The sequence below is a fragment of the Lissotriton vulgaris genome, chromosome 1_1, assembly GCF_964263255.1.
Source record: "Lissotriton vulgaris chromosome 1_1, aLisVul1.2, whole genome shotgun sequence".
Lineage (NCBI taxonomy): Eukaryota > Metazoa > Chordata > Amphibia > Caudata > Salamandridae > Lissotriton > Lissotriton vulgaris.
Genome location: NC_141685.1, coordinates 1,050,979,194 through 1,051,002,169, shown reverse-complemented (window position 1 = coordinate 1,051,002,169; position 22,976 = coordinate 1,050,979,194). Strand labels below are relative to the sequence as shown.

At 50.5% G+C, this 22,976-nt stretch overlaps 1 protein-coding gene across 1 annotated transcript in view; it reads left to right on the top strand.

Moving 5' to 3' along the window:
* The first annotated feature begins 585 nt into the window (after positions 1-585).
* LOC147748518 (coiled-coil domain-containing protein 159-like) overlaps positions 586-22,976 on the top strand; it is a 402,735-nt gene continuing 380,344 nt past the window's right edge. Inside the window, exon 1 of the mRNA XM_086936450.1 lies at positions 586-1,577. Coding sequence (XP_086792576.1) covers positions 1,530-1,577 — 48 coding nt within the window. The 5' untranslated portion in view covers positions 586-1,529. The remainder of the gene's footprint in view (positions 1,578-22,976) is intronic.

Here is a 22,976-nt window from a genome sequence, read left to right as displayed (position 1 = left end):
TATCCTTTTTCAAGTTAACTGCAGTGCGGTAGGGTGGAAATAAATAGCTACAAGATAAAGCGACGCAACCTGCCTTTCGCTTCGCTGATGCCCAGTATCAGATGACGGACTATTTCTTCGAACCGCACACCACTAATGTAGGGCTTTTTTGACTGGCACCCCAATTTAATCTCACCGTAGTCATTCGATTTATATCTCACCATTTTCTTCTAGAAGATATTCAATTTGGGGTAAGCTCATCCCTATTTGCCATTGTGGCCCAGTTGTGATCTGCTGTTGGTGAGTTACCCTTTGTACCACAGGGTGAGGTGTGTGTTTGTCTCTAGATGAGTGACCGGGTTTGGGCATATATAAGATGACTTCAGGCAATTCCTATCCCTTGGATGACAACCAAGCATGCTATGAGGAATCTTCCTGTTACCTAGATGATGGTCTCTCAGTGGCTACTGAGAATACTGTGCAGAAATCTATTCAACAACCTACTGCGCTGGCCTTAATACCATTTTTTAAACAACTGGTTTCCTTGATTCCTGCTAAGGAAAATGATGAGTCCCAGGGTTCCTCTTTGGAGGAACCTAGGCAGCGGAAAAAAAGGCAAAGCGAACATCAGAACATTTGGCTCATTCAGATATCTCTGAATGGCTGGAGTCTGTATTTCTGGCAGACATTAGAGCAGCACACTGGGGCATTCTTCTTGGGATATTCAATTTGAAGCTAAAGCCTTTCACAAATGTAATTCTAATCGGACACCTACAATCTATTTGGTTCTTAGCATTCTTGTCATCTTTCCTCTTCAAGAGTGAAGCTAAAGAAGAAATAACTTGATAAGAGTCGAGTGCCGCTGACACCAAGTTTTCCCACGCGCCTCTTAGAGCTGTATAATTTCAGTTGTGAGGAAATTATCCACCCAACATCTGCAGACTCTCCAGCCGAGGTAGTATATGTCCAGTCACAAAAAAGAATGTATTTGGATATAGGAGCCCACAATCAAGGACACAAAGTGATGGAGCCCTTGTAAAGGTTAGAGTGGCATTGACTCAGGACATCAATCTGAACATGCTGATGTTTATGAAGAAAGGCACAGGAGATTCAAAAAGGTATAGCTAGACCATGGCAGGCATGCCATGATAAACTGCTCGACCTAACTGGAACCTTGACTGAGATTTTGGGACAGACATACAAAGTCACGGATCAACCACATCATTCTTCAAGGATAGGCACAATGAGCAAATTGTCTTCTAGGAAACAAGGCACACACATCCTTGAACAAAGTTTTTAATTCTGTCCTTTTTTTGGAGAAGGTAGTTGTGCACCCTTTCATGACTCCAGCGAGGAAGCTAGCAAATGCAGTTGCACTCTTCACGTTCATGGCCAGAGGTAGATGAGCCAGATTTAGAAGGGACATTAGCAGAAAGGCCAACAGCTTCACCCCACCTTCCAACTGCACAGTTCAACATTATCCCTTTTTCCAAAGGTGTCGGGGTGGGTCATCTGCAAACTGTATGTTCACAAATGGTGCATTCTAGCTCATGATGCGTGTGTGTTGGAGACGTTACAGGCGAAGTGACGAGTGCAAGGTAAGTGGTTTTATTTATTTTTTAATTCATTTTACCTATCCCGTCATCTGTCGACTCCCCCATGCCCCGCCCTACCGCTCTTACTTGTGCTGTCCATGCCTGTTTTAGTGGCGTACTTAGCAACTTATTTTTTTTCCAGAAGACAGGCAGGGGTTCAGATTAATCCTGAACCTTTGGGAGTTCACTGGTTGGAATCTTTATCTACTGAACAAAATTACGGGGGACCCCTCAGAGTCAAAGGCGCAGGGAAGACAACAATCAAATCTCACCTTATATCAAATGAGACTAAATTACATCATAACATCATACTGCTGTGCCAGCTGTGCAAACCAACTAACAAACATAAGAAAGACACAAAAATAAATAATTTATTATTTATAAAAAAACATGTATGACAATACTCACAAATATATAAATATCCGGAAGAATAAAAAAGAAACACCATCCAGCTTAAAGGTTTAGTAACCCCTTCTCATTTCTCATAATTAAAACATTGACTAGGTCACAAGTCCATATTTCATACACACAATGTGAGGAGAGTAGTAAGTTCTCAATGTTCGTCAACACATGTCGATGGTGTAATTTGTTGACCAACTTCTTCTGGACAATTGTTTGGAAATCTCCCACACAAACTTTCACATTGGGTTATTTACATATAAGCAAATTAATAACGTGCCTAAAAACAACCAAAAAACATAATAAACGTATGCAATGTTATTTGCAGAGACTGCACAACAACTGAATATTAACTCCCAGGTTGTCTCCATCTCTTAAATCGGGAGAATATTACTAAAACCCTGGGCAACAACTGCTATACAAATTTGTTGTCCCAACAAAAAAGTTTACAACTTAATTATAACAAGTCTATATTTCTTTTTACTAAACATTAAAGCCAGACATTTTACCTATGTCTTTGCACCTGCTAATGAACCATTCAACCAGTCATATTTAAATCGACTGATTATTAAAAAGTATTTCTCCCATACAGGAGCTCATGGATTCTTTATCACCATTTCAAGATGGCAGGTATCCTTCTGAGAGATCAGCAAAGATAAGGCAATTGGATGGTGCTCTTAGATCTCAAAAATGCATATTTAGTGGTCCATATATTTCCCGAGTGTTGGCGTTTTCAGCAGATCTAGTAGAAAGAGAAGATAGTTCAAACTTTCATTCTATCGTCAGCTCCCTTGTACTTCAACAAGTTAATGAAGCTAATAATGCTATTCTCAAGGGCCAAGGGAGTATGCATGATCATTTATTTGGGTCACTTGAGTCTCGTTGCTGGATCAGCAAGAGTCCATTATTCGTCTACAATGATCATTCAATCTCTTACAGGACTATGGCTTCCTCATCATTCTGTTGCAGCATGTCGCAAACTTCTGATGTTGAAGCTTACGTCTATCAGACACGAGCTGAAAGCATTCCTGTTCTGTAATCAATATCCTTGCTCCCAGCATGGATCATAGGCCTTTGGCATTGTTTGTTCAGGTGATCTTTACAGGCCTTCTTCAATAAAGGGCTCCTATAGAGACTGAAAATCCAGCAACTTTAAAAGGGTCTGTCTTATTAAGACCGGTGGCCGTATTACATAAGTGCCCCAAGGTGCAACAGGTGTTTATGCCCACTTTGCGCACCCTGGGGCACTTTGATATTACAAAAGGGGCTGCAGATGCTTGTGCGGCCCCTTCTGTAATACAGATAGCGCTGGCGCCCATGAAGCACCAGTGCTATCTTCAGGGGAATGCCCCATGCAAATGAGGGAATTCCTTTGCCTATGCACCCGCATCGTATTACAGACGTGGGCGCAGAGGCAAAGAAGCTCTCAGGAGGTGCTCTGACAGTCCACCATCAGTCAGTGTCTGCAGAAGGCTGCAATCAGTGCGCCCCCTGATTGCAGCCTTCTGGGGAAACAGGGGGTCCCATGGACCCCGCAGACATCCCCTTGCAGGTGGGTGCAGTCACTGACTGCACACACTTGAAAGGGTATCTTTAATGCGGGTTGTCGTCTGCAGTGTGAAAACATGGAACGGCTTCAAAGCAGCTGCTCCGGTTTTCACAGGAATGCATTGCCCACAGGGCAGCGCGATTTTGCGGCTGCCCTGGGGGGCAACACATTCCATGTAATAGGGTGCACTTTCCCTGTTTGTGCCTGGCACACCGGTTTTAAGGTGTGCAGGGCGCAAACAGGGAAGGTTTGCCCTTTATGTAATAGGGTCCCTGATAGTTATGCAAAAGGAATCCAGACAAGAGATTCTACAGTAACTGGAACATATGGAAACCCACAATGGCAGAGCCATTTTTGGAACACCTCCAGACTTTGTCATTGAATCAGATGCCAGTAGATTGTGTTGGGGTGCCAGTTGAGGCTCCCTCCACCAGAGTTTGATGGTTGTGCGATGAACTTGAGTTGCACATGGGCTGCTTAGGGTTACTCATAGGCTTGTTCTGCATAAAATCTGTGTCTGCTGAAGATGAATTGTTGCATCCTCCTGGGGAAGGACAACCTCTCGGCGATCAAGTAAAAAAATATATGAGTAGCACTTGCTCCAAAATTCTGATGGAGATCAGGATGGACTTTTGGCATAATTGCTTTCAACACCAATTATCTGTGACAGTGAGGGAGTGTGGCTGCAAGATGGCTGCACTTTAAGTGGGCTCTGCCGTCCGAGCCAATAATTCGACAGCAATCCTGCAGAAATCCCTATCGTTGCTACTCTGCACCACACCATTTCGACCTACCTCAACCCGGGGCACAGTCTGACCCATCTCCCGCCTTCCTCCTGCGTTGCTGAGCCGAGATCTGGTGCTGGGCCTGGGCCTCGGATCCGGGCCCTCCTGTTGGCATGGCCGGGCCTTCCTGGCGTCTCTCTCCGGCGCACCCCTGTGACCGGAACATAGATGCGGGACCTTCCTCCAGCTCTCTACCATTAGAGCCGGTGAGTGCTGCTGTTGTGGGGGCATCTCGTGGCGGGGTCGGAAGCGCGTGTGCCGCACCGTCGGGCCCTAGCCTTCCCACAGAGCGGGCGCCATCTTCCAGCTCCTGGTGCCCGCTGTGATGGCCTACACCCGCCGGGCTCCCCGCAACTTCTCGCTGCCCTCCTCTGGCGCAGCCTCTCGGCTGCCTACATTGCCTCGCTGCTGAGACTGGGGAGTCCTCGGCTGCCCTTCATGTCCTGCCCATCAGCCACCCATCTGCTGCTGCCGCCTGGATGACAGCTTACCACGGCCATTTTTCTGCCTGATGCCCAGCCCTTGACCCTTCACTTGCCGCCACACCTTCTCTGATTGTCAGCGCTTGCGGCCTTGCCTGTCGCCTACCTCTCCCCCTGGGGGCGACCTTCCTGCTGGGACCGCGCCAGCCGGGGGCCGACCCTGTGGGCGCCTCAGACATTTGCTGCCCGGATGCGGCTCCCTGCGGCCACCTCCAGCCTCTCCGGATTCTGGACTTGAGGTGCCCTGCTGGGGCCTGTCTGCTGCCTACCTCCCGCTGGTCCTGGTGAGTGCTGTTGCTTTGGGGGGGCCTCCGCAGCAGGGTTGGGGGCGTGTGTGCCGCACTGCGGGGTGTGGCCTAGCTCCATTGCTGCTAGGGCTTCCCTGCATCGCCTACCTCCGTAGGCCCTTCTACACTGGCTTCTCGTCGAGGGCTGCGCGCCCGCGCCACCCCGCTGCCACCGCTCCCGAGGCTTTGCATCCTCTGCGACCTCATTGCACCATTTCTCCTCCTTCCTCTCTGATGTTCTGCCATCCTGACGGCAGCCCATACTGATGACCGTGCCTGGGCCCCTACCGCCTCTGCCGCACCAACCCCTCATTGCCGGCCCTGGACATATTTCTCCTGAACTGTGAGGCGCCACCGCTGGGCCGCATTCATCTCTAATTTGCATGGACTTGCTGGGCCCTGCCTGCCACCCGGCCCCAGATCACTCCTGTTGAGCAGTACTCATGTGGGGGTTCCTGCAGCTGGGTTTGGGTGCGCGTTCGCCATTCCGCAGGTCCTGGGCCTATCCCTCACACTGTAGAGGCTTTTCACTCTTTGCCTCTCTCTGTTGGCCCCGCGACGAGGGCAGCGCGCCCCGTGCTTCCCCGCTGCCTCTGCCCCCACGGCTCTAACTTCCTTATTTGCTGCCACTGCAGGGGCCGGAGCCCCAGGTTCTCGTACACACTTTCTGGCCTAGCTGCCTCATCACGTCCCCGGCTCTGCCACTCCTCTGCCGGATCTGCGAGCCTGATGGTCGCCTGCTACAGCCTGCTCTTTTACCGCTCTTCTCTCTCGGCCTGCTTCCTGGGTGCCAGTGCTCTTGTCTTCTGGCCCAGGTTGCCTGCTTCACATACTCTAGCCATGGCGCATTCCATACTGCTCTGGGCTCTGCGACCTTGACTCCTTGCTGCAGTCTACCCCCTGATCTTTGGCAGCCCTCCCCTCCTGTACTAACCTGGCCGTGGGGAATACTGACCCCAAACAACCCAAGATCGCCTTTGACCAGCGCTGGCAAACTCACAAGGATGGCGCGGTCACCGATGGAGGTGACCCTGCTGCCCAAACGGATATGGTTCTAACACGGGAAGACGATCTCAAGGCCATTATGTTAAATGTCAAATCCACAGTCACGGGGATTGCAACCCAACTCAACCAGTTGTCAACCCGTCTGGACACTGTCAAGGCACGTGTAGACTCTCATGACGCTCGCCTGCTGCACGTCGAAACGAGGGTCTCTGATGCATAAGACGCCGCCACTCAGGACCGCCACAAGTTACTTCAGATGGATAAGAAACTTGAATTGATCCAGAACAAAAATGAGGATTTGGAGGCGCGTTCCCGCAGGAGCAACCTCTGCATCACGGGGATGCCCGAATCCACCAATATCTCTGTTGGACCTAGATTACCCAAGCCTACATATGGTAGCTTGGCACAGTAGTGGTCTACAGCTAACTCCAAGCGTTGGCTAAGTACTTACAAATCTTACCCACAGTAACACAGTGATGAACCACCAAAATAAAGACACAACACCTCTGTTTGGAAAAATACCGTTACCTTTTTATAAAAATAATATGCTCTTCTTGTTATGCTTTTTAGTCAGGGATGAAGTCCATCACATTACAACTTTTACATGAAATACAAATCACACTTCAATATTTTTCCTGTTCAGAATTTAAGAATCAATGGTACATTTAAGGTTTAGGATTATTCAGGACACAATATATTTCACTAGAACTTTACAGAAAGGAAAATGCAGCCTGACAGTGCAATATATATTCAAAGATTCATTAGCAGGTACATTACCCCACAGCTCCTAAGCTCTGCTCAACTCACAGAATGACCTGGGTATAGTTCCTCTCTGCAAACCCAATCCGCAATGTGGCTAAAGGGAGAGACACAACAATTTTAGCTAGATTCCTCTCACTCTAATTTAAAGGCTCCATTGGCCAACAGGAGATCTTTCCCTCCAATTTATTAAGAAACTACAAGGGTTTCTTCTCTTTACTCCAGTTACTTTTGGGACTCTGAAGTTATTATTAAGCTGAACACAAGCCCGTTTTCTTCACTTAGGCTTCCTGGTGCAGTTCAGTCTAAGTCTCAGCGGTAGCCCCACTGTCTTGTATCTTTTCCCTGGCGCTGCTGCCTCCCGTCCCCACACTACCCAGCTTACTTGTAGGCTTCTGGGGGTGATTCGAGGGCTCTCTCTCCCCTCGCGCTGAAACCTGGCAGCAGACGGCGGTCGAGGAAGGACGAGGAAGGCTTCCCTGGCCTCCAGGCACCTCGCTGTGGCGTCCGCTGTGGCGCTTCTGCCTCCTTTGGACGGGGAAAACGGCTACCGGTGCTCCGACGCGATCGGGTCTCCTAAAACGACACTCCTCAGCTGGGCATGCGCGATCGCGCTCACTTTCCTTCCGTTTCTGCGCGCTGGCTCCCAGGGAGGACGCTGCACCTCACGTCGACGCTGATCTCCTGGGCCTGCCCGATCATAGGCCCCTCCTGCCACACGAGAAGCGTCTGATTGTTGGTCATGCGCGGAAGCGCCGATTTCTTCGCTTTTGACGCGGCCGGTGCCCCCGGGGTCCCGATGCCGATCAAAGCAGCGTCGCTGCTTCCCTCCAGTCACCACTCACTTGGGCTTCACAGGAAGGATGTCCATACACGGCGCCCTCGCTCCACAGGTCACCAGGGTGCCACAGACCCCCGCACTCACTACAGCTACTCCGCGTCCCTGGTAAGCTTAGCGCTGATTAGGGGTAGCCAGGAATATCTTCAGTCAGGGGTTTCCTGAGTGGATTTATTGGGATTCCAAGTTGTGAGTGGCTGCTTCCTCAAGTAGCTCGATTTCTTTACCAATAGTTGATATTTTGAGAGAGGGATCGGTCAAAGGCTGAAGGGGGAACAATCCTCTGAAGTAACTGTCAGCCTCAGTGACAAACTAGCTGCTCTCAGTGTGTCCACCTCCTCTCACCACTGCCTCACTCCTCTACTCTGGGGTCAGCACAAAATGGCTGCTGGTCACTGGCCTTATATAGGTTGGCCTGAGACCTGCAGAAGTCTCTAGTAGGTTCCAGAAAGTTCCTTGATGCTATCCTATGGACCTGTTCTCCAGTAGTGTCCGTTATGGCAGTTGGTGGACACCATTTTAGGTCTCTGGAGATCCCTTAGGTTTCCAGGGGGGTGACTAGGCCTCACAAGTGATGAGGGAAAAATGGCGTCATCGCCAAGGGACACCTAGCCCCCTGACAGCATAAAAAAACCTCCTGATGGACACATGTAAAAATAAAAATAGAAAGTCTGGGAGGCTAAGGGGGACAAAAATAAATCATGGTGGTTAGAGTCTTCCCAGAAGCAGACAGGTCTAACACGCGTCCCCCCCAGCTGAAAGTGGGGAGAACTACCCAACCCCTTGGGAGTCCTCATCACTAAGGCGGAAATACCTGGATAGACCGTCTGCGTTGGCATGGTCTGCCCCAGGTCGATGTTCCACCCTGAAGTCCATTCCCTGTAGGGAGATGGACCACCTTAGCAACTTGGGATTCTCCCCCTTCATTTGCATCAGCCAACGAAGGGGGCGATGGTCAGTCTGAACTAGGAAGTGCGAACCAAACAGGTATGGTCGCAGCTTCTTCAGAGCCCAGACCACCGCAAAGGCTTCTCTCTCAATTGTACTCCACCTCCTTTCCCTGGGGAGTAGTCTCCTGGACAGGAAGACCACGGGTTGATCCAAGCCCTCATCATTTAGCTGCGATAACACTGCCCCAATGCCATGTTCTGACGCATCTGTTTGGACAATGAATTCTCTAGCAAAATCAGGGGCCTTAAGAATGGGAGCGGAACACAATGCTTGTTTCAAGGTCATGAAGGCTCGCTGGCAAGCCTCCGTCCAGACTACCCGTCGGGGTTGCTTCTTGGAAGTAAGCTCAGTGAGAGGGGCCACGATAGTGCCATACCCCTTCACGAAGCGACGGTAATATCCAGTGAGGCCCAGGAAGGCTCGGACCTCTGTTTGAGTCTTGGGGGGCTCCCAGGCAATGATAGCCTCGATCTTTGCCTGGAGGGGCTGCACCGTCCCTCTGCCCACCAAGTGACCTAGGTACACCACCGACCCCTGTCCGATCTGACACTTGCTGGCCTTGATTGTCAATCCAGCCTGTTGCAGGGCATGCAGAACAGCTTGCAGATGCTGCAAATGGTCCTCCCAGCTGCTACTGAAGACAGCAATGTCGTCCAGGTATGCAGCAGAAAAAGCTTCCAGTCCAGAAAGGACCCTGTTCACCAGCCGCTGAAAAGTGGCAGGGGCATTCTTGAGCCCAAAGGGCATCACGCGAAATTGGTAGTGTCCCTCAGGTGTAGAGAAGGCTGACCTTTCCTTCGCCTCCTCTGTAAGGGAAATCTGCCAGTACCCTGAAGTTAGGTCAAAAGTACTTAAGTATTGGGCAGCTCCCAGCCGGTCAATCAGCTCATCCGCCCGGGGGATAGGATGGGCGTCAGTTTTGGTCACTGAGTTCAAGCCTCGGTAGTCCACACAGAATCTCAATTCAGGTGTGGTGCCTGGTGGGGCAGCCTTTGGTACCAAAACCACCGGGCTAGACCAAGGGCTTCCAGAAGGTTCAATCACTCCCAGCTCCAGCATCTTGGCGACTTCACCCTTGATGCTGGCCTTCACCTTGTCCGACAGCCGGTAGATTTTAGACTTCACAGGTGGGCTGTCTCCTGTGTCCACGTCATGGGTACACAGGTGGGTCCTACCTGGGACAAGGGAGAACAGAGAAGAAAATTTCCCCAGGATCTGGCGGCAATCACTCTGCTGTTCAGGAGTTAGGGATGGCGAGAGAATAACTCCCTCCACCGACCCATCCTTTTCTTGGGACGAGAGAAGATCAGGGAGAGGTTCGCTTTCTTCTTCCTCTGCTCCATCGGTTACCATCATCAAGACAACCGCAGGCCTCTCATGATGTGGCTTGAGGCGATTGGCATGCAGCACCCTGTGGGGCTGCCTCGGGGCCTTAAGATCCACCAAGTAGGTGGACTTCCCCTTCTTTTCCAACACCTCAAAGGGGCCTGTCCAACGGTCCTGGAGGGCATTTAGCTCTCCAGGCTCCATCACCCACACCTTCTGTCCAGGCTCCAGTTCCACTGGGTGAGCGTTGTGGTCATACCACTCTTTCATCACCGCTTGGCTGGCCTCCAAGTTGTCTGAAGCTTGCTTCCACAACTTAGCCATTTGGCTCCGGAAGGCCAGCATGTAGCTCACCACGTCCTGGGGAAGTTTTCTGGGAGTCCGTTCCCATCCATCCTTCACCAGGCTGAGAGGTCCCCGTACAGGGTGCCCGTACAAAAGTTCGAAGGGGCTGAAGCCCACTCCCTTTTGTGGCACTTCCCTGTAAGAAAACAAGAGACAGGGTAGGAGGATGTCCCATTTCCTCCGCAGGCTCTCAGGTAGACTCCTAATCATACCTTTCAAGGTTTTGTTAAACCTTTCCACAAGACCATTGGTTTGTGGGTGATAAGGAGTGGTAAACCGATAGGTAACTCCACACTCCTTCCACATAGCCCGCATGTACGCTGAAAGGAAGTTAGTCCCCCTGTCGGACACAACTTCCTTGGGGAAACCCACTCGGGTAAAGATCCCCATCAGGGCCCTTGCCACCACAGGTGCAGTGATGGTCCTCAGAGGTATGGCCTCTGGGTACCGTGTGGCATGGTCCACCAAAACCAGTATGAACCGGTGACCAGCTGAAGTTGGTGGATCCAATGGCCCAACAATGTCGATGCCCACCCTCTCAAAGGGGGTGCTAACGACAGGTAGTGGTTCCAGGGGAGCTTTAAGCTTCACTCCTGTTTTCCCACTAGCTTGGCAGGACACACACGTCCGACAGTATGTGTCAGACGCCACTTTCATTCGAGGCCAATAGAAGTGGGGGACAAGCCGGGCAAAGGTCTTGTCCTGCCCTAGATGTCCTGCCAATGGTATCTCATGAGCCAATTCCAGTAGAAAGGCTCTAAAGCATTGAGGGACCACCAAGGCTCTGGCTGAACCGTGGCCAGGTGCCTTGGGCTCACTGTAGAGGAGTCCATCCTCCCAGTAAATCCGGTAGCTCCCTTCAATGTTTCCTGCTGCCTGGGCGTTGGCCTGTTGCCGCAGCCCCTCGAGAGTAGGACACTCTTTCTGAGCTTCACAGAATTCTTCCCTGGAAGGACCTCCCTCCACATGCCATTCAGTAGGGATGGGTAGGTTCTCCAGGGAAGCAACATTCTCCCCTGTGGACTCCAGATCCACCTCCGCAGGTGGTCCAGCTGTCTCACGAGGCGGAGATGTCGAGGCAGGGTCCTCCGGCCTCTTGTCCTTCTCCTCTCTGGCAGCTGGCTGGGCCATTGTTCCAGGCTCCAGCGTAAGCAACTTTTCCCTTCGGGCAGTTGCTGACCTTGTGCTGACACAAGTCCAGTCAGGGGGTCCCAGCATCGCAGAGTGAGTCTGGTACTCCACCCTCCTCCAAGCATTGTGCTCCATATCATTCCCTAACAGGCAGTCAACAGGCACGGCAGGGCTTACGGCAACTCGAAGTGGACCTGCAACCCCTCCCCACTCAAAGGGAACCTCAGCCACAGGGTAGTGGCCCAATCTGCCGTCAGCCATTACGGCGGGATGGAGTACATCTGGGATGACCTGCTCTGGAGACACCAGCTGACTCCTTACCATAGTCATGCTGGCTCCTGTGTCTCTCAGAGCCTCCCCTCTACGGCCATTGATGGTGACCCACTGCTCATACTTAATAGTATTAGAGGGCAGCTGGGTCTTGGGAACCATCTCCTTATCTCCCAGGGACACTAAAGTGACACCCGCCCGCTCCCCTCCATTAACCAAAGGCATCTCCTCCCCGAGCACTACACTAGTGATTCCCGGGGCTTTTCCTCCAGTGGGAGGGGGTGGTCTCTTTGGGCATCTCACATCTCCTTTATAGTGTCCCACACCACCACACTCAAAACAATGAACAACCCTTGGCTGCTGGCTTTGGCCAGGGGTAGGGTTGCGAGGGGGGTTACTCTTGGGGATGAATCCTCTGCCCCTTCCTTGCGAAGTATTTTGTGGCCCTTTAGAGAACTCCCTCTTAGTTTCCCCTCCCTCTTTCTTCTGGGGGGCGCCCTGTCCTTGCTTCTGGGAATTCCCTCCAGTCCCCTTAGTCGACACCCGGGTACTAACCCAGATGTCCGCCTCCTCAGCAAGCTTCCTGGGGCTGGTCAGCTTGCTGTCCACCAGATGCTGTCTAAGCTCAGGAAGACACTTCTCGAGTAGGTGTTCCTTGAGTATGAGGTCATATAGTCCCTCATAGTCCCCTACATCGCTGCCTCTTACCCAACCCTCCAGGGCCTTCCTGGCGTAGTCCAAGAAATCTACCCAGTTTTGTGTGCCCAGCTTGTAGCTGCCCCGGAACTTTTGTCTATATTTCTCAGGGGACAACCCAAACTTCTTAAGCAGTGCTGATTTCATAGCCGGATAATAGGTCTGTTCACTCGTGTCAAGGGCCAACAAGGTATCCCTGCCAGTGGGGGGCATGTATTTGTATAACCCACCTCCCCAGTGGACTTCCAGAATCCCATGGGCCCTCAGCGAGACCTCGTAGGCGGCTAACCATTTAGCAACGTCGTCGCTGGGTACATAACAAGCCATAATGTCTTTTGGTAGGTACGGTCTAGGTTCTCGGGTGTTGGTTTGGTTATCGCTGCCACCATTCTCTGCTTTGGGGGTACGTAAGTTTAGGGCTTGCAAATCCATCTCCTTGATGGTCCGCTCATGCTCCAACCTCTTTTCCTCCCTCACCATGTCCATCCTGGCTAGTTCTATTCTCATCCTCCTCTCCTCCCTCCTGTCTTCTAATTCGGCGTCGGTCAGGCCCCTCTCTGACACACTACTGCCCACTCTAGAAGGTGTTCTAGGACCTGTTACAAGGTTCTCCCCTCCCGCCTGGTACAGTGTTGCGGTCTCCAGGACAGTGTCCTTGTCACTCTCTTCAGGATCTACCTCCTCCCCGGAATGAGCCTCTACCCATGCTCGAATACTGGTCAGCAGCTCAACTTTTCTGGCGCCTTTCTTGAAGAACACCCCCTGCTGCTGACACCATTCTTTCAATTGGTTCACAGTATAATTGTCTAGCTCTTCCACATTTATCTCCATTCTTATTTGAAGTAATAAATGCTATACAGGAGAAATCCACAGAGTGACCTGAGGTCAACCTCCACCCACCGCCAGAAGTCAATTTAGAAAAACCAAAAATGTAAATTAGGAGGGCCGCAGGGAGAAAACTCCAGGTGGGGTCTCGTGGTTGGCACTGTGTTACTAATAAGCAAGTGTAAGTACAGATCCGCTATCCCACCGCTGAAACACCAATTATGTTGGACCTAGATTACCCAAGCCTACATATGGTAGCTTGGCACAGTAGTGGTCTACAGCTAACTCCAAGCGTTGGCTAAGTACTTACAAATCTTACCCACAGTAACACAGTGATGAACCACCAAAATAAAGACACAACACCTCTGTTTGGAAAAATACCGTTACCTTTTTATAAAAATAATATGCTCTTCTTGTTATGCTTTTTAGTCAGGGATGAAGTCCATCACATTACAACTTTTACATGAAATACAAATCACACTTCAATATTTTTCCTGTTCAGAATTTAAGAATCAATGGTACATTTAAGGTTTAGGATTATTCAGGACACAATATATTTCACTAGAACTTTACAGAAAGGAAAATGCAGCCTGACAGTGCAATATATATTCAAAGATTCATTAGCAGGTACATTACCCCACAGCTCCTAAGCTCTGCTCAACTCACAGAATGACCTGGGTATAGTTCCTCTCTGCAAACCCAATCCGCAATGTGGCTAAAGGGAGAGACACAACAATTTTAGCTAGATTCCTCTCACTCTAATTTAAAGGCTCCATTGGCCAACAGGAGATCTTTCCCTCCAATTTATTAAGAAACTACAAGGGTTTCTTCTCTTTACTCCAGTTACTTTTGGGACTCTGAAGTTATTATTAAGCTGAACACAAGCCCGTTTTCTTCACTTAGGCTTCCTGGTGCAGTTCAGTCTAAGTCTCAGCGGTAGCCCCACTGTCTTGTATCTTTTCCCTGGCGCTGCTGCCTCCCGTCCCCACACTACCCAGCTTACTTGTAGGCTTCTGGGGGTGATTCGAGGGCTCTCTCTCCCCTCGCGCTGAAACCTGGCAGCAGACGGCGGTCGAGGAAGGACGAGGAAGGCTTCCCTGGCCTCCAGGCACCTCGCTGTGGCGTCCGCTGTGGCGCTTCTGCCTCCTTTGGACGGGGAAAACGGCTACCGGTGCTCCGACGCGATCGGGTCTCCTAAAACGACACTCCTCAGCTGGGCATGCGCGATCGCGCTCACTTTCCTTCCGTTTCTGCGCGCTGGCTCCCAGGGAGGACGCTGCACCTCACGTCGACGCTGATCTCCTGGGCCTGCCCGATCATAGGCCCCTCCTGCCACACGAGAAGCGTCTGATTGTTGGTCATGCGCGGAAGCGCCGATTTCTTCGCTTTTGACGCGGCCGGTGCCCCCGGGGTCCCGATGCCGATCAAAGCAGCGTCGCTGCTTCCCTCCAGTCACCACTCACTTGGGCTTCACAGGAAGGATGTCCATACACGGCGCCCTCGCTCCACAGGTCACCAGGGTGCCACAGACCCCCGCACTCACTACAGCTACTCCGCGTCCCTGGTAAGCTTAGCGCTGATTAGGGGTAGCCAGGAATATCTTCAGTCAGGGGTTTCCTGAGTGGATTTATTGGGATTCCAAGTTGTGAGTGGCTGCTTCCTCAAGTAGCTCGATTTCTTTACCAATAGTTGATATTTTGAGAGAGGGATCGGTCAAAGGCTGAAGGGGGAACAATCCTCTGAAGTAACTGTCAGCCTCAGTGACAAACTAGCTGCTCTCAGTGTGTCCACCTCCTCTCACCACTGCCTCACTCCTCTACTCTGGGGTCAGCACAAAATGGCTGCTGGTCACTGGCCTTATATAGGTTGGCCTGAGACCTGCAGAAGTCTCTAGTAGGTTCCAGAAAGTTCCTTGATGCTATCCTATGGACCTGTTCTCCAGTAGTGTCCGTTATGGCAGTTGGTGGACACCATTTTAGGTCTCTGGAGATCCCTTAGGTTTCCAGGGGGGTGACTAGGCCTCACAAGTGATGAGGGAAAAATGGCGTCATCGCCAAGGGACACCTAGCCCCCTGACAGCATAAAAAAACCTCCTGATGGACACATGTAAAAATAAAAATAGAAAGTCTGGGAGGCTAAGGGGGACAAAAATAAATCATGGTGGTTAGAGTCTTCCCAGAAGCAGACAGGTCTAACAATCTCCATAATGGAGGACTTTGTGGAACAGCTTATTCGCGAACTTTAGGTGATCTCCTATCCTCGGTCTTCATCGTCAAGCGGGCCCTTCGCTCCCTCGGCCCTCGCCCTGCCCCAGGCTTGCCGGCTCGCCCAATCATTGCCAAACTCCTGAATTTCAGGGACCGAATGCCATTCTTCGGGCGGCCAGGGAGAGGGGCTAGATACATCATCAGGGCAACTCCTTGTTGTTCTACCCCGACTACACCATGACGGTGCAGGCTGCTCGCCGCGAGTTCCTCCCAGTGAAGCAGATCCTTCAAAAACATGAAGTCTCTTATTGACTGGCATATCCCGCCAAACTGCGAGTCAAGCAGGGCTCCAAGATGCTTGTCTTTCCAGATCCAAAGGACGCTTTGGCCTCTGCTAAGAAACTGGACCGGTCGCAACGTTCCTCTCCTGCCAACTCTCAGACTGCCACCAAGGGCAACTTATGCGATAACGACTGAACTGTGGTGATCTCTTGACTCCTTTGCTGACTGCACCCCGTGTTGCTCAAGTCCCCGGTTTAGATTGGGTCAACTTTGTGTTTTCTCCTCTGCAGGGATCTCCACAACGTATACATGTTCTTAGACTTGATGCCCTAGACTTCCTGGTGCCCTTATTTCTGTTGTCTGCCAAGACTTGTGGCTTGGCCACCCTGTCTTCTTGGCAGGGGTGTGTGCTGAGAGACGCCATGCCTCCACAGGATCATTCCCATATTAGACATAGACTTTCCCCCTCCTAGTTGCAGGTCGCCGGGGTGGGTTTGGGTGGAATCCCAGCCTGTTTGGGGAGTTGGAGTGGGTGATGGGAAGGGGGGTTCTTGGGGTTCGTGTCCTCCTTCTAAGGTCCTATTGTTTGTTGTGATGTTTGTTTTTTCTTTTGGTCCCCTTTTGGTATGTCATCTCAAGCGTATGAGTTGTTCTATTGCACTTCTTTTGTCCTCTGCACTGTGTCCTTATTGCACATCTGCTCCTATTCGTTTTTTGTTTTTTTTGTGATATTGGGACTGTCGCCTCCAAATGAGGCCGTTGTTGTAATCTTGATTTTGGTGTTCTATTGCGCTTCCAATGTCACCACACAGCTTCCTGCTGTTAGCTTCATGGCATCTTTTCACTACACAAAGTTTTACCCGCAGTTTTAGTCTTTCTCGATTTTGACCTCCCTTACAAGGCACTATGACTGATACCACGCTTTGGACCTTGAAAGTCCACGGTCTTAACGACCACTGTAAGGCACGTCTTGTCATGCCCACCTCACCCGGAATAAGGTAGATATTTGTTTTCTTCAGGAGATCCACCTGCTACCTGCGACCTCCTCCAGACTCCTCTCCAGGCACTGGGGCAAAATACATTCTTCCTATTACTCTAACTACTCCCGTGAGGTGTCTTTTCTGCTGCGCAGAGTGCTCCCATGGCAGACTTCCCAGATAATTGTCGACCCGAGGGGCGCTTTTTTTGTTGTCCTTCATGGTACCCTCCAGACCCAACCACTGACATTTGCTGCGCTATATTGTCCCAACACTGATGACCCGGAGTTCTTTGCACAAGTTTGGCATTGCATCTCATCCCTGGGCCCCGCTGCTCTCCCTCTGGAGGGGGGGACTTTAACGTGACGCTGTCCACCACGCTAGATCGCTCCGGTCTGCACGCTTCCCACCCGCGCTCAGCTTCACTACTGAGCTGCATCCTCACTGACAGCTCCCTATATGACGTGCAGCGCCACACTCGCCCCAAGGCACACAAGGGCACTTATGTATCGGGCTCCCGCGGCTTTTGGTCCCGCTTGGACCTCTGGATCACCACTCTGGACGTCTTTGCTTGGCTTACCTCTGTTGAGCACATAGAACGCACCCTCTCAGATCAGGCTACTGTTCGTCTTTGTCTTTGCCTCTCTCACTCCCCATGCCACGCGTTCTCTTGGCGGCTTCCCCCTAACGCACTGCGCGATTCGGTCTTTTGTGACGAGATTCAAACCGCTATTTCGAATTATTTTGAGCTTAACCAAGGCTCCGTTGACTCCCCCTTCACGCTTTGGAAGGGATTTAAGGCCGTAATCCGGGGAGAATGTCAGGCGTCTTATGCTCTATTCGCGGCACTCTTAATAAATTAGAGACGGAGATCAGGGCTCTGGACGTTTCTCACTCCCGGGACCCTAATCCTGACACGCTTGCTCAGATCCGGGGCAAGCTTACTGACTTCGCTGACGAGGCCAACAGAGAACTCGCTTTTCTGGGCAGGGAGGCGCGGGCGCACCGTTTCGGTGAGGGCGACCACCCCGGTAAGACCCTTGCCAACCTCCTCCGTTCACCTCACGCTGCATCCACCTCTCTCGAGGAAATCAGGGCGCGTTTCACTGCATTTTACTCACAGCTTTACCCGGCTGGGACTGCGCCCCCGCACAAGGTTCTCGATCAATATTTTGATACCCTTCAGCTTCTCTGGCTTGGCAACCCTCACCGGGAACTCCTTGATGAGCCCTTCTCCAAAGAAGAAATCCTTGCTGCGATTAACGGCATGCCCAGTGACAAGGATCCCGGTTCGGATGGCCTGCCAGCATCTTTTTATAAAACCTTTGCACCCCTTCTGGTCCCGCATTTAGCTGCCATGTACAACAAATCTTTTGAGGCTGGTCAGTTTCCCCATTTGCTCCGTGAGGCACTACTCACACTACTTCTAAAGCTGGACAAGCCCCCACAGCTATGGGACTCTTATCATCCCCTTTCACTAATTAATACGTACAACAAGATTTTTGCCAAACTCCTCGCCTCCCGCCTTCTTCGCTTCATGTTGCTCATAGCTCACCCGGACCAATATGGTTTAATTCCTGGCTGCACGACTTCCCATAACCTCAGGACTATATTCTCCGTCCTTCATCAAATTAACCCTAAGCTTTTGGCAGTGACTGCCCTGCTCGATGCCACCAAAGCCGTTGATACCCTTGAGTGGCCGTTGCTCTTTTATCACCTCCCTTGTTTAGGTTTTAGCCCGGTCTTCATACACAAAATATAATTTCTTTACACCCTTTCCACTGCCCGCCTCAGGATTAACTGTCACATTTCTGAGCCTATCTTCATTAAGAGAGGTACTAGGCAGGGGAGCCCGCTGTCACCCATGCTTTTCGCCATTGGAATGGACCCCTCACCGCTAGACTTTGGCAGCACCACACCCAGTGGGGTCTCGGCTTCGCGGCTCGTGTTCTAGTCGTCTCCATGTATGCGGACGACGTTACTCTGTATGTTCGCAAACCTCAGGAGAACCTTAGTCCACTGGTTCGTGAGGTGATACGGTTTGGGGGCTTCTCCGGCATCCAGGTTGCCTGGACTAAGTCCGTGCTTTTCCCTCTCACTGATGCCACGGTTCCCTTCATTCCGGACTGCCCCTTTGTGTGGGCGTCGGGCCCTACAAGATACTTAGGTATCTTGTAGAGCAAGGACGTGAAGAACTCTGGAGGACCAATTTGGCCGTGCTGTGGACTGGTTTGAGTCCAAGATTCCCCTCTGGCACCAATTACCTTTGTCTTTGGCCGGTCGCATAGCCATCGCCAAGATGGTGGTGCTCCCGAAGTTTTTATATTTATTCATCAATATCCCCATCCCCCTCACTGCCCACTTTTTTCGCAAAGTCCGCTTGTTGCTCATCACTCTAGTTTGGGCCGGTCGGCAGCCAAGATTTGCATATGACATCCTTACCCTTCCTATGTCGCGAGGAGGTCTTGGTGCCCCCGATTTTAAACATTGTGCCCTCAGCCCCCAGGCCAGTTTCCTTCAGATTTGGCTCCACCCCATTCCTTTTCAGCCGCATGTCACAGTGGAAGCTGACCTTGCTGCCCAATGGCCGCTCACGACCGCCTTGTTAACCCCGGCGAAGCTCCCATGAACCAAGATTGACACGGTGAAGACTCTGCACTAGGCCTGTGGTGGGCTCCGTAAACGCTCTGGCTCCACCATGCTCTCCGCGAACGCCATGCCTATTGCTTATCATCTGGCCTTTCCCCCCTTCAGTCGTCCGGGATGGTTAAACATGCCACCCGCTTAGGGCTTACCACAGTGACAGACCTCTACCCTGGGGACTCGTTCGTCTCTCTCGCTGTCGACTTTGGCCCCTTGAGACCCTGCTCTACTATCAACTCAGGGCTATCTGCAGGGAGCTCCAGCCTTCGTTCCCTCAGCCTCCCTCCTCGATGGCCGCTCTTGACTTTCTTTACACGTCTTCCTTCCCCCCGGAAGCTGGTCACTAAGATTTATGCCCTTACCCTGGCAGCATCTCCCATTTCTAAAGACCGGGCGCGCGTGGCATGGGGTGAGGACATGGGTGTCGAAATCTCTACAGAAGACTGGCTATATTGTTGCACTCAGATAAAACGCCTATCCCCAAATTACCGCCTGCGCCTCATTTACTTTAAATATTTACATAGGCTTTACCGGACATCTGCTCAGCTGCACAAGATGGGACTTATCCCCAATGATAAATGTTTGCGATGTTCTGTTCCTGTGGCAGACTTCTCCCACCTCACCTAGATCTGCCCTCAGATCTCCACATACTGGCACAAGGTCTGTGCTGCTGTTTCTGAGATCACCACGTCTCTTGGCCAGCCCGACCCTTTGCTTTGCCTTCTAGGCTACGTGAAATTTTGCCCTGACGCCACGCGCCGCCTGACTGCGATGCTTCTTGTCCTTGCGCAGCGTATGGTCTCCATGTGCTGGGGCGTGGCTTGTACCTAAGGTTGACGCTTGGCTTGAGGATGCTTCGCGATGTCAGACACTCTTGACTGAATTCTGGGACCTAATGCCAGCCAAATCCTGCCCAATTGACATATGGGGTCCAATTGTGTCTTATCTCTTTAGTCATGACTGTCACCGCCCTGTGACCTCCTCCGCGCTCCCCGCCGGCACTCCGCCAGCAGCGGAGTGCCGGCGGGGAGGCATGGCCAATGAGCAGCTAGTCCCCCGCCCATTCTCCCTTCTGCCCCACTGGTCTCCTTCCCCCACTCAAAGTGTTCATGTGCTAAATGTATGAGGTAACCTCTGATGCATGATATTGTATGTTCGTGTACAATGTCTTGATGCGGTGCTATTTTGTAGCCTTGCTGTATAAATTTGTTCAATAAAGGGTTTTGAAAAAATATATATATATCTTTGACAGCAGAATATATTCTGGGCCAAGTGAATGTGGTTGCACACTGGAAATCCTGCTATCTGCAGGTTTCCAATGGTTGGAGCCTGAAAGTGAGCACCTTACAGGCATTGATGAAAATTTGGAGACCCTGCTCCATACTTCTGATTGCTTTACGTCTGAATCACCACTTTATGTCATTTTCCAGTTGTAGGCCAGACCTGGAGGCTACGGCCACAGACAAGTTACTAAAAAAGTGAAATGGGAGTCCGCAACACAGACAAGTTACTACAAAAGTGGGATGGGAGTCAGCAATATGTATTCCCCCTTTTCTGCTGGTCCCAGGAGTGGCCTCATAAGCCAGGCAGCAACTAGTGGATCCAGTTCTAGTGACTCTAATCTGCAATGGTTTCCAGTCCTCCAGGAGATGATTTGGGCTCCTCTGATTTCTCTTCCTCTGCTTCCAGTGATTGTGGTTGGTAACATCCTCAACAGGAATCAGGTCTCCTTCACCTGATGGCATGGAGAATTTCCGGGGTCGCTTGCAAAAATGCAGGGACATCCATTTCAGAGGGCCACCTTCCTTTTGCTAGTACGCCATACCTACATACCTTTGTTTGTAAATTGCTTAAAGCATTGGACTTCAACTATTTAATGCCGCACCCTCCGGGTTAAAAGAAACATTGGCAACCCTAAATATATATATAATATAGCATGGTTTGGCGCCACCTTCCCCTTTTTTACTTTTTGACACCTTCTCCCAGCTAGGACGAGTGGCAACATATTATTTGGAATGGCCCATTACAGAGTGGCTCATTGCCAATGTTTTTTACACTAAAAACTACTGTTTTCAACATGATGCTCCTGAGGGCCAATGCCTGGAGCCCCTCTCTGAGATCATTTCAGCCGCCACCAGGACAACCTGCCCCTCAATTGAAAGACCTCTGGCTTAATGGGATTAGATTATATTCACCACTAGGACCCAAATACACAGCATTATAGGATGCCAGTGTTGGCTAATGAAGATTTGAGCCTCAGACACAAACATCTACCAGCGAAGCTCACTATGTGCTGTTATGTTTAATATCCTGCAGTAGGGTTTCTGACATTAAAGCATTGACTCAGCAGAACGAGTATTTGCACCTGATGGCACCTTTTGTACTATTCCGAGGGGAACTAAAATAATTTCAAACTGTCCAACTCGGCTAAGCTTCCCAGCTGTGTGAGGTTCACTATAGTAAAGTCTATGAAGGTTGTACTGCGACTGTAGAGCACATCATAGGTGACATGTGTGTCTTGTAACTAAGAAAGAATGTAAACTGGTTACCAGGTGAGTGAAAAGCAGCCTCATGGGAAAACAGCTATCGATTTGGGCTCTTTAGGTCCTCATTCAAAATGAAGAGACACAGCTTTGGAGCCAGTTATTTTGGGTTGCAGATTAGAAGACCTCATACAATCAGCAAATTGATCCTCTGACCCTACCTTTAAGAAGCGTTATTTTACTTCATTGGTGATTATTTGGCTTTAACCAAGCTTAATATAAGCCTCCTGCGTTGGCATGAATAAATTGAATTCTTGGCATATAAATATAAAAAATGTAGCAACGGTGAATTTTCAGTTCTGTTGAAGTAAATTGAGGCGAAGGTTAGCCCACACTCTAATGCTATATTTTATGTTGTTTTGTTTATTTCAGTCATTTTGAAAGCAAGCTTTTTCAACTCTATTGAATGACGTGACATTGATTAATGTTATGTCGCTTTTCTACTACCCCCAAAAATTTGTGTTTTGATAACGAGCTACTGATTGGCTTTTGCATCTGTTTGTTTTGTTTTCCGTGAAAAGAACAGAAACAGGAATAAAGTGTGGCCAAAGTGTGTGACAGTTCTGACCAGAGGATAGAACTCAAGTTGCAATCCAGATGTCACTGCAAAAGAAAGATTCAGTCAAAGTGGTGTTATCTCTGTTTAAAGGGACTGCCATTATTGGCTGTTCTAGGTATTGTAGCTGTTTTCTTTGTCCCTCATGGGATTTGTAGTTGATTATTGGTCGTTTACTTTGCTGCTGTGAAGACTCATTAACGAACGAGAAGGCATTCTCTTTGCCTCTGTGTCCTTAATACAACTGAAACTTTTATGCCACGAAAATTAGTCATTTTTAGGTCGAGCTCTCTCGACCTATTGTCACCAAGTTGCTCCTCAAGGGAGTTATACAGGTGCACGAGTGCCTATTGCACATCGTGGACGCGCATGCCCAGCCCCCCCGCCGTGCACATCTTTGCTCCACATTCACAGCAGCAGCCTCTCACAATCACGCATGCACACAGCCACACTCACGGAAGCGCGCACACACAATCTCTCTCTCTCTCTCTCTCTCTCCCCCCACCCACTCACTCATCCACTCATCCACCCACTCACCTGGCTCTT